This window comes from Coenobita brevimanus, chromosome 24 (genome assembly GCF_032717465.1).
Source record: "Coenobita brevimanus isolate Jiangsu-jjx chromosome 24, ASM3271746v2, whole genome shotgun sequence".
Lineage (NCBI taxonomy): Eukaryota > Metazoa > Arthropoda > Malacostraca > Decapoda > Coenobitidae > Coenobita > Coenobita brevimanus.
Window position 1 is genome coordinate 54,317,130 of NC_136977.1, and position 12,409 is coordinate 54,329,538.

The 12,409-nt window shown below is 42.3% G+C and overlaps 1 protein-coding gene across 1 annotated transcript in view; it reads right to left on the reverse strand.

The window, feature by feature from the left end:
- Positions 1 to 6,185: 6,185 nt before the first annotated feature.
- The window catches only part of LOC145393506 (uncharacterized), a 99,245-nt gene continuing 93,021 nt past the window's right edge, over positions 6,186 to 12,409 (reverse strand). Inside the window, exon 3 of the mRNA XM_080267637.1 lies at positions 6,186 to 8,440. Within this exon, the coding sequence (XP_080123763.1) occupies positions 6,266 to 8,440 (2,175 nt within the window). The 3' untranslated portion in view covers positions 6,186 to 6,265. The remainder of the gene's footprint in view (positions 8,441 to 12,409) is intronic.

Here is a 12,409-nt window from a genome sequence, read left to right on the forward strand (position 1 = left end):
AATGGCAGTGAAAATCTGTTGGTGCCATCCAGACTGATGTCTGATATATTGGGAAAAGTCTGGGTTAGCAAGGGGAAGTCTGGATGCTGCTTTTATCAGAATTTTGCATTTTTCTGAATGGCTTGGGCCCCAATCAGTCTGTTAGCAAGAGGTTTTACGGCAGTTTATGCTTAATTTCATCTTTTACTCATGGGAAAATTGTTAGGATAAAGGTTTGAGATAATAACGCAATATTTGGCTCAAAACCGAATATTGAGCTGATGGGGAGCTTTTTGCTGTAACTGGCTTTGGGCTTGGCTGAATTACAACGAATAATTGAGAGTTTACTGTACCATAATTAGCCCTACAATTTTCCACTGCAATACCAGTTAGCTATAACGCCTTTTTCTGTAATGCTCCTGGATGCTCCTAGCAGCTAGGCAATGCGTTTGATTAAAAATGCTTCCTTCTCCAATTTCAACATCTGCCTGGAAAAAAAAAAAAAGTCTCACCCACTCTTATTAATGCTTTTATTTCTGAAAGGTTAGGCAAGATCTACATTCATTTATTTTTTTCAAGCTTCAGAACCTGATAAATGCATTAAAATCTACTGCTGCATTGTTGCTGTGGGTTGAAAGTCAGCTGGTGATCATGTAAGCCACTAGGTTGGGAGACTGGTGCCATGTGGAGATGAAAATTTTAATTATTTGCTGGTGGGCCTAACAGGGGCACTCTAGCATTCACCTGTGTTTTTTTTTGTGCCATTCAGGTGAGATTAGTAACAGGGGGTGATGGAATGGGGTGAAAGGTCAAAAGGGGGACTTGAGGTTTGATGTGGCCAGATATTTTTGTGCTGACCATCCTTTCATTCAGTGTAGTGTTGCTTTCAGGCAACTACATTGAAAGACAACCCAAATGGTTTCCTGTAACCAAGAACTATTTATTACATTGTGTGATAACCATATAACCAAATGGCAACAAGTGGTCTAGTAGGTTTAGGTGCTCCCACCAACCCAGGCCCATGACGATATACATCCAAAGGATGGTTTGGATTCTGTTTCATATATAAAGGTTCCAACATGCTTGCATGCAACAAACTTGGCCACCTAATGGTAGCTGTCCAAACAGCTCAATCTCTGGCAGCCTAGTCAGCTCTTTATCCCTGAGGTCACTCTATGACCTCATCCCAGATCTTTTTCAGCCTGCCTCACACAACACTACCCCAAGTGTCAACATTTCTCGCTTTCTGTATCAAACTGTCATCTCCCATCCTCTCCACATGCCCAGACCATCCTAATCTACCTCTCCTCATTACAATACCAATACTGTTCTATCCCATCCTTCCGCTTAACTCTTCTATTGTAAACCTAGCCCACCAAGGCCTTGCATTCAAGGGCACACTGTACCTCCACCTAATCACTGTCATTTCTGCACATTTGAGCCTGCGAATATTCTCCTCCTTTACTGCCCAGGTCTCACTACCATACAGCATTAGTCTCCAAACACACTCCACATACAAAGATCCCTTAGCATGAAGGGAGAGCCCTCTCCATGTCAGAAGAGGCAACAGCTCCCTGAATTTCTTCCAACCACTCTTCATTCTAGCCACAGACTAGCTCAGCCCCAATTCCAGAACATGTCTCCTAAGCAATAAAACTCTTCCACACACTCGAGAGACTCACCAGCAAGATCAATCCTTTCATACCTGACAATCTCCACATGCTCTCCCTGAAACAACACACACATGAAATCAGCATTATTTCGCAGTCTACCTCTAGTACCACTACATATACATATTCACCTCTTGGTGCAACTCTTATGCACCCACTTATCACAAACACTGCACAAGATGGAATTACTTCCCATGCCCTTGTGGCAAACTGCAAATAGCCACTCTCCCTCTTCTTTGACAGTACCGCCACTAACCCTAGGTACCATCACCTTTGTTTTGTCTGCATTTACCCTCAAGCCCTTGCAACCCACACCATCTCTCCATTTCCTAAGTCTTTCCTCCCCCCTCCCTTTCATTCTATGCAATCAACAATTGGCAGCCATCAGAATACATCTTCCATGGGAGTCCATTTGTGAAGTCACATGAGAGGGCTTCATGCACCAAGATAAACAACAAGGGGCTCAAGACTGACCCCTGATGCACACCAACATTCATGGAAAACTCATCTCTCAAATCTCTGTTCACTTTCACTTCGGTGCGAGCACCATATACATGGCCATAACCACTCTAATCAGCCACTCCTCAATCACAAGCTTTCTCACTGCCCACATCACCACCACTCTAGGGACTCTGTCAAAGCCCTTCTCCAAATTAGCAAAACTAATGTACAGATCCCTTTTCTTTCCTATATATTTATCCTGAAGCTGTGAAACAATGAATGTAGAATCAGTGGTCCCATTCCCTGGCATAAACCCAAACTGTATCTCATCAATATTCACTCTTTCTCTAATCATACCCCTCTCCATCACCTTCATTATCTGATCCAAAAGTTTTATGCCTCTATAATTTCCTCTTTCAAAGGGAGCACCCTTCCCCTTGTACACATTTACAATCACACTCTTCAGCCAGATATCTGGGACATCACACCCATATATAATCATATTTATCATATCTGTAACTAACCCCACTCCTGTATCTCCTGAGGCCTTGAGCATTTGAGCCGTCAAGCCAGACACACCTGCCACCTTCCCCACATGCATATTGCCTATGGTCCTGCTCACAGTCGCACCATCAATCAGAGGCCAAGTGCCAAATACTGGATCTGCTGACTCCAGACTTTCCTAATTCCAGTCAAACTCATCATTAAGCAACCAGTTACAGTGCTATCTTCAAGCATCTTTAATAACCTCTTTGTTCACCACTACCTTTCCTTCATAATTTTTCACACTGCACACCTATGATATCCATTTTCTCTCTTCATCTGATTTGCCACCTTAAATATTATATTGTTCCGTTTTACACTATTTAGGTTATCCAGTGAAAGTCTCCGAGACTCATATTTTGCCCTGTATACTTTTTTTCTAGCCAGACACTTGGCAGCCATGTATTCCTGTTACCACCCTTTTTCCATTCCTGGAAATTCTTTTTTCCTTAACTGCAGCTTCTACACCTACATCCCACCACCATGTTATTTTATGTCTTGGGGGGACCCCTTGTCGATCCACACCCTGAATCAGTAACTGTTCTTGAGAGCTTTGAACTGTTCATTAACAGTTCTGTCAACAGCTCCCTGTTCAGCCACTACTCTACTCATCTCATTATAGAAGGCATCCCTTATTGCTCAGTTTTCCACTTTCCATATTTTCCTCCTAGGTGCATAGGTCTTCTTCTTCAGCATCCGTTCTGTAAGCACCATGTCACATATCAATAATCTGTGTTGCTGCACACACTCTTCGCGCCCTATAACATTAACATCAACACCAACCTCCTATCAGCCGTCCTGACCAGGAAATGGTCATGTTGGTACTATTTCCCCCAAACTCGTATGTAATCAAGCTACTCTCTCATTTGTTAAAATGCGTGTTGCACACAATCACGTTCATTGCCTCCCCAAACTCAGGTATCCTTTCCCTTGTTCATTTCTCATATATATGCGCATCCCCCATGTACCCCTTCATATCCTTGAGCTGCTTCACCTACATGACCATTCAAGTCCCCTCCTAAAACTACACTCTCATCACCTCCCATACCACTTACCACGCATATTAAGTCATCCCAGAATCTATCTTTTTCTTCATCATCCAGGCCAGCCTGTGGAGCATATGCAGATATACAGTAAATGAAATTGTCTCCCTACCAAACTGAGTCTTCAGTACAATAATCTTTTCATTCACTCTCATTACATTCATGACATATTCCACCCATTTTTCCTTAACCTGCAAACTCACACCACCATATCCAACTGCCCTTCCCTGTCAAAATACAGTATCTTGTACCGACAATCCCTTCTGGCAATCATTCTGGCTGATCCTTCTCTATACCTAACCTCCTGTACACAGCCAACATCCACCCAGCTCCTACTCATTGCTTGAACCACTTCCCCTGCTTTATCTTTCAAACTACCCAGATTCCATGAGGCCACTCTGATCTCCTTGGGTGATTTAATTCACAGGATCTGGGACCCGTAGCCCACCAGCAGTGACGAGAGGCTGTGGCAGTGGCCTCAGGGCACCCTGCCAGGACAGCTAGAAGGACACCCTTCAAGAGTGCCTTAGCACTGTGACTACCCCATCATTATACACCCACTGATAGGGCAGCCTCCTGGGGTGCTACTCCCAAGTTCAGGCCTGTCTCAATTGGTTGGAAGCAACAACCTCGGAACTGCAATGCCCTGTATTCATCCAGGTCCCAAAAACAATGCTGACGAAGCCCATGTCACACCTCCCCTCAACAGGTCCTCAACTAGGTAGTGGGGACAATGCTTTCTGGCCGCATGACCTTGCTGGCGTCAACCCGTGATGTTGTGGAGTACGTTGCATGATGTGTAAGACCATATAGAGCAATGCAAGAGACAGATAGAGTGCAGTGTTTGAGAGTGTATGCAGCTCTGTTCTCCGTGTTAGCATCATACTGACGAGGCACCAAAGGGCGGTAGTCAGGATATTCCGATGACTAGCAAAATGGGAGCTCCAGCTCTCCCAAGCACCAGCACTATCATTCCCCTTGGGAGTACCACCCTGATCGACTGGTGCTACAGCCCTGTCCCTTGGCTCATATGATGCCAGTCAGGGATGAGTGTGGCTGATCACCCTTCCTTAAATGTCAGGAGTTAGTAACCTAGCCCCAGGCCCCTATTCTCATGATGAAGCAAAATAGGACTAAGTAATAAAGATAAGCAGCTATTTAAAAAAAAAAAAAAAAAAAAAAAAAGTTATTGAGATGGAAATTGTGTATTATAGGTGAGCAGACTGTCTACGTAATGGAATACTGATTAAGTTCAGCAGATCACTTAGCATGCGATAGTACAGGATATAAGAGTGGGTAGAGTGCAAAGTTCAACAATGCAGGAGAGAGAGACAGAGAATACTGTTTGGCATTTTAGGCCAGCCACAGCATGGCATGAATGGCACATCACCACTGCAGCATATTGATTTGTTGCTCTGATTGGCCATCAAATTCAAACTGCATTAGTGGAAAATCTTAACCTCATTACAGAGACAAGTCACAATTATGATCGCCATATGCCATAAGCTGAACAAAATCGTCTGGAGATGGCATGGGCAATATAATAAAAATACTCCCTCATAGTGATGCAATTAACAGCATAAAGGTACAGACTACACAGTCATGTGGATAAGCATAAATGGATTGGGGAGCAAGAGCTAAGACTGTCTGGCCAAGCAGACCTATCAACCACAGGCAAGCAATCGACCCTGCAGGGCAGTCCCATGCAGTGAACTAACATTTCTGTAGACAGCACTTTGCTACAGCAAGGCACAGGAAGTGTGTGGAGGTTTGTTTCCTGGATGGATGCTACATTTGCATCTCTCCACCCAGTTAACAGGGGCACCACAGTAGACTCCAAATAACCCCATTTATTTAATTATATGGTTACCACCCAAATTTGCAAAATGGTTTCCAGGGTTACAGGAAGCCATTAGTGCTAAGACTGTGTAATGTAGCGAATCACTATCTGTTACATAAATATATTTGATATAAAACCTGGGATTCCATAACATACTGTTTTCCATCCATCCATTATCCAATCCTACATTGCACTATGAGAAGCCTATAAGCCTGGGGTTAGGCAAGTTGGTCCTGACATTTAAGATGAGAGTGACCAGCCTCACTCATCCCTGAGTGGCATTACGTGAACAATAAACCCCAACCACCCCCTGGATACAAACCTTCACCAGCTCAAACCGACTGGAGTGCCGTAATTACCCACTAAACCACCAGGCGCCATAATTTGGTTATGTGGTAACCACCCAGCGTAGTAAATGGTTTCCTGGTGTACAGGAAATCATTTGGCTTGTCACTCAGTGTAGAGTCACCTATAGGCAGAACGAAGAGGAAAGAATAAAGGAAAGACAGACAAAGAGGAAGTATAAAGTCACACTTAGGTGAAGGACAAGGAAAGAATGAAGTAAAGAAAGACAGAAGAGGAAGGAAAGAAAGAAGGAAGGAGGAAAGGAAAGGACAGACACCCAAGAGCAGCACTACATCAAGTGAGTGGATGGTGGGTGCCCCCACCTTCTTTTCACTTTTGAATTTACACTCATTTGTTTTTTACATGGTCAAAACAATGAGGATTTTCAGCTTTGCTTTTAAATATTACTGAATCTTTACAGAGTACTCCCACTGCCAAGCTATTTTAGGATTTGAGACAATACCACCAATTAACATCTTCACATCATCAATGTGCAGTGAAAATTTATGATGGTTTTCACACGACAGATTCAGGTTCTCTGTCTTCATGATAATTTGCAATACATGATTTTCTTGACAAAAATTTGAAGCCATCAGCACAATACCAGTCTTAAATCTGTGTATAATTGTAAAGAGGCAAGGATTATGGGTAGGGTATGAAAAATCAAGCTTGGCTTTTGTGCCTAGAACAGAATTTGAGATAAAGTCACTAATCTGGTGATTATCAACAGTTTTACTGTTCTTTACCATGTTCAAGTCTTGAAAGAAACTTCCAAGCAGAAGAGAACTAAGAAGTCCATCTTTCTTATTATCTGAATCAGAACTACAGACACATAGTTTCAGTTCTACACTAGGATCCCGACAGCCACTGAAAACTCCATACAAGCTCATGCGTTCATACGAAACAAGGCGCAGAGGACTGTTTGCTGATCCTGCTTCTAAGATGAGAAAAAATATTTCTTTGTCGTCATTAAATCTTGACTGAGTTGCATTCACAACAACGTCAATTTTGTACTTGGTTGTATCTGCAGACATTCTGATTTCATGAACTTTTCTTACATTTAATGCTTGCAATGGTCTACAGTTGCCAAATCCTGTGCTTCCACTCTGTTTATGCTGCTCCAAGATTAAGTTATTTAGAACACCAAGTCCAAAGTCGGCAAGAGCCATATGAATGTCAGCAGGCTCTACTGATGTCTCAAAATTTCGACAAATACAGAGGTTTGGTTGAAGAAGTGGAATGTTATTACAGTTTCTTCTGAGAGGTATATTGTTCATTAGTCCACCAGGGTTTACGTATTTTTTTAAAAAATTTTTATCTGTGTTTTTCCCTTTTTCTTGAAGAAGTTGCAGCAGCATGCCATGAACATCGATCAAGCTAATTAAACGTTTCTCATTATCTTTCAAAATTCTCATCTGAACATATCCTAAGGACTTTTGTACATCATATGGAATAATAAAGAACAGAAAGGGATTAAAAGTCTCAATATATGCTTCAGGACTAGACTGAATAAACTTTCCGTATGTACTTCCATGGTCAGAGAAAAGAATGGTAATTGTATTATTTAACTGTGAGGCAAATTTCAAGTATTTAGTAAGAGAATTATCCAAAGCTTGAACTCTTAGACCTGTCTCATCATGAGCAACATCAGTGACAGTAAAAGTTGTGAAAGGGGTGTAACCTTGAACTGAATTCTGATACAACTGTAGATACTGCAGCAAGTATTCATGATGATGTTGACCATTAAAGCACACTGCAGGTATGTCATGAAAAGGATCTTTTTTCCCATTAGCTTCAAGAATATGACAACTGGCAAGAGTAATATCAACAGAATCAATATTAGCATTACTGAGTGCTTCTTTAAACTTCTGCCACAAGGCAGGTGCACTCAAAGATTCATTTATCACTTTCAGATCTTTAACAAGACCCCACTCCCAATTCCAACAAAGATCCTCCAGCCAAAGTGTCTTGTAACCTCTCTTCTTGTAGAATCCAAACAGGTGTGATAATGGCAGAGGCTTTTTTGGTATGTCATAAGTACCAAATGGAATTTCTGTCATATTTACATATCCTGAAAACAAAGCTTCAAGACTCTCATATGTTCTTTGCTTCACAGCCTGCATGTACTGAAAATCAAGCACAGTGCGATTAGCCCCTTCAAAAAGACTTTCAAGATACCTTACTGTTTTAGGAAGTGATCTATAAAAGTGATTACGAGACAGTGAATCTATCATCAACATATTTATATTTATGTTATTCTTACCATTAACTTCAGTTTTTTTAGAAAACTTTCTTGGGTACATGAACAACTGACTATAAGACTTTGAACTTACATCATCATACTTCTCATCATACTGAGGTTGTCCCAAATCTTCTGCATCAGAAATGTTCCCTGAACACCTGATGAAGACAAAGCCAAAATGGTTTGCTCTCTCAAGCTCTGATACAACAACATTTGTCAGCCTTTCTTTATCAACTCTTTGCCACCTAAGTTTTGCTTCAGTTTCATCAAAGAAACCTACAAAATGTTGCAATCCAGCACACTGAGTAGGTGATGTACACAATATGCGTCCGGATTCCTGAAAAAGTTAAAGAATATATTAGTACTTTGTGACCTGCTTGTTCACTATCTATCTATTGCCAGATGCCTCAATCCCATTAGGGGTGGCCACAAACAAATCACCTTCATGTCATCCTGTCCAATGCCATTTCACTGCCTTGCTCCCAGCTCACACCCCCCTCTCTCATATACCTCTTTACTCCATTCCTCCCTCCACCTCACTCGCATACACTCTCCTCATTAGTCTCTTGCTCTCCATCCTCTCCACATGGCAAAACCACATCAATGTATTTCTCCCAACATTTTCTGTCACATCCACAACCACATCACAATGCTTCTTCACTTCCTCATTTGTCAGTCTGTCTCTCCATGTAACTCCACATGCTCCTCTCAAATAGCTCATTTTCACTGCTCTCATTCTTGACTTGTGTCCTTCTGACGAGGTCCAAGCTTCACTTCCATATGTTAGAGCTGGTATCACAATACTGTCATGTGGTGACTTTTTTACTTCCATGTTCACTTCCCTGTTCCTTATCACTGCTTTCAAAGAACCAGCAACCTTTCTTTCCTGTTGTACCCTTTCAAGCACTTCACCCTCTAAACATCCATCCTTACTTATCACACTACCCAAATGCTATACTTAAATGCACTTCTTGTTGCTTGCTATTTTATGGTAGCTGTGACTTAGTATAGCATGCAAGAAAACTCAACCTGGATTCAAAACGACCAACTGCCATATCTATCAGGGCACTACCTAGTGCAACTCCAACGCACTAAAGTATAGTCAGTCATCGAGTAACATGGATGATATGAACTGGACAAGGATCGTGGTACTCAAACATGCATTACTCAAACAATATGTCTGCATGTATGATCGGTAGAGTGTAGTCTGGCGACTTTCCAAAATCTCACTTTTACCCCTTCTTACCACCCTAACTCCTATAAATTACTCCTACTTATAACCACCATCAGGTAAAACACTGAGATAGATAGATCTATTGTCATTAGGAACATAAATGGCATTGTTGATGTGTTGCTCTGCAGCACTCACCCCCCCACCCCCACCCCCAATGTTGTTGTTGTCATTGTTAAGATGTTGCTACTCCAGAATTTCCTTCTTCAACATCTAAGTCAAATCCTTTGATGGTGCTCTCATTCACGCTATGCATTTTCATTTCTACCTGCCATTGTCCCTCCTCTAACTCCTTTACTATCTCATACTTCTGGGCATACATGAAGAAGTGCTGCTTTCTAGGTGGCTGGAGCTGATCATGCAGCAAGACTAAGTGTCAATGTCCTCGCTCAACACTCAAGCACAAAAACAAATCTTGCTGCATAGCATGGGTAGAACTCAGTGAGACAAAAGACAAAGTACAGTATATAGGTGTATGCCGAGGACAGGTAACCTGATGTAAAGCAGCCACTCGTGTTAAGTCTGGCGGGTGACATCACCACGCACAACTTTCAAACTGTGTTGCCAGGCTAACTGACACTTCATGCGTAGGCTCTAGATTTTCCTCATGTTGATTATGACCTGTCACATTATGCTGACCATGTAAGAACAAAATGCATTACTCAAGGACTGACTGTTTATTTATGGCTACCTAACTACAGTATAACCTAACATGCATCTATCTATCTACCAATCTTGATGGTATTTGCTTCCCAGTAGGGCCAAATTCCCCACAGAGGATGGTTATGACAGAAGAATCTCTTGGCTGTATTACCTTTACACAATTCAATTAACAAACAGAATTTACTGGTTGCAGTAAGGATGTAGTGTTTAAATTGCTAACTGATCCATATCTGGTCCTGAAAGGTTGTTCCAGGGTAATAATCAAATAACAAACATCATTGGAAAATTAATCCAGCTTTTTTTTTTTTTTTTTTTTTTTTTTGTGAGGAAGAAGGAACCAAAGGCCATGAGCCCGCAGTAACAGTTCCCTCCAAGAGAAAAACAAAATACAATAGAGAGCCAAATTCAAGATCCGATCATTTTGAGATGCCTGGACACACTACGTTTGAAAGACTGGAGATCATAGGCAGCAGGAAATACAGACAGAGGAAGACAGTTCCAGAGCTGACCTGTTGCATAAATGAAAGACTGGGAGTAACGGTTAACTCTTGCATTAGAGAGTTGGACAGAAAAGGGATGAGAGTTTGCTGCCAGACAGGTGCTACGCGCCCGTCGTAGAGGTGGAGGAATGCAAGCAGACAGTTCAGAGGAGCAGTGACCATTAAAGTAGCGATAGAAAAGAGATAAAGATGCAACAGTGCGGCGAACAGACAGAGGTTGAAGGGAGTCAGTAAGAGGAGGAGAGTTAATGAGACGAAAAGCCTTTGACTCCACCCTATTGAGAAGAGCTGTATGTGGGGAGCCTCCCCACACATGAGAGTTGTACTCCACACAGGGGCGGATAAAACCCCTGTATAGAGTCAACAATTGTGCAGGGGTAAAGAAAGAGCGGAGTCGGCTTAGCACACCCAATCTCTTGGAAGCAGATTTTACAAGAGATGCAATATGATCTTTCCAAGATAAGTCCCGAGTAAATGAAACCCCAAGCATGTTCAAGGATGATGCAGGATTAAGCTGAATATTATTAAACATTAGTGGGTATACCTGTGGAAGATTTTGTCGGTTGATGGGTGTAAGAACTGAGTCTTAGATGCATTAAAGACAACCATATTATTTTTACCCCAGTCAGAGATATGAGCCAAGTCAGACATTAGGTGTGCCATAGCCTCATCCCTTGTTTCTTGAAGTAACTGTTGAGATGGGCGTTGCGGGAACCGAATGGAAAGGTGAAGGGTGGAGTCATCAGCGTATGAGTGGATAGGGTTAGATGTACAGCTTAGAAGATCATTGATGAATAAAAGGAAGAGAGTTGGTGATAGGACAGAGCCCTGAGGAACACCACTGTTGATAGATCTAGGAGAAGAACGATGGCCGTCTACAACAGCGGCTATAGAACGACCAGAAAGGAAGCTAGCGATGAAGGCACAGATAGAAGGATAGAAACCGTAGGAGGGCAGTTTGGAAATTAAAGATTTATGCCAGACTCGATCGAAAGCCTTTGAGATGTCAAGTGCAATGGCAAAGCTTTCGCCAAAGTCCCGAAAGGAGGATGACCAGGAGTCTGAAAGGTAGGTGAGAAGATCGCCAGTGGAGTGTCCCTGACGGAACCCATACTGACGATCGGAAAGAAGGTTGTGATAGGAAAGATGCCTTAAAATTTTTCTATTAAGAATTGACTCGAAAACTTTTGAAATACAGGACGTTAAAGCAATTGGACGATAGTTGGAGGGTTGGGAGTGGTCACCCTTCTTTGGGACTGGCTGAATGAGAGCAAACTTCCAGCAAGAAGGAAAGGTACAAGTTGACAGACAAAGGCGAAATAGTTTGCCTAGGCAGGGTGTAAGCACAGAAGCACAGTTCTTGAGAACAACAGGAGGGACCCCATCAGGCCCATATGCCTTGTTAGTACTGAGGCCAGTGATGGCAGAAAATACATCAACTGAAGAAATTTTAATGTCAGCCATGAGGAAGTCAGAGGGGGGAAGTGATGGAGGAACAGCACCGGAATCGTCTAAGGTGGAATTGGAGGAGAAAGTCTGTGCGAAGAGATCTGCTTTATCAGTAGAAGAAATAGCTACAGAACCATCAGAGTAGAAAAGAGGAGGGAAGGATGATGAGGTAAAGTTGTTAGAAAGATTTTTGGCAAGGTGCCAGAAGGAGCGGGAAGAATTCGAGTTGGAGAGTTGAGAGCATTTAGTATGGATGAAATTATTTTTAGTAGAGCGAAGGACAGACTTAGCATGATTCCGGGCAGAAACATAAAGATTATGTGATTCAGGGGTGGGTTGGCTCCGGTACCTTTTGTAGGCCTTCTCCTTGTTGCGGACAGCATTAGAACAAGCGTGATTAAACCAAGGCTTTCTTGCGTTAGTCAAAGGATATGAGAAAGGAATGTATGCTTCCATGCCCGAG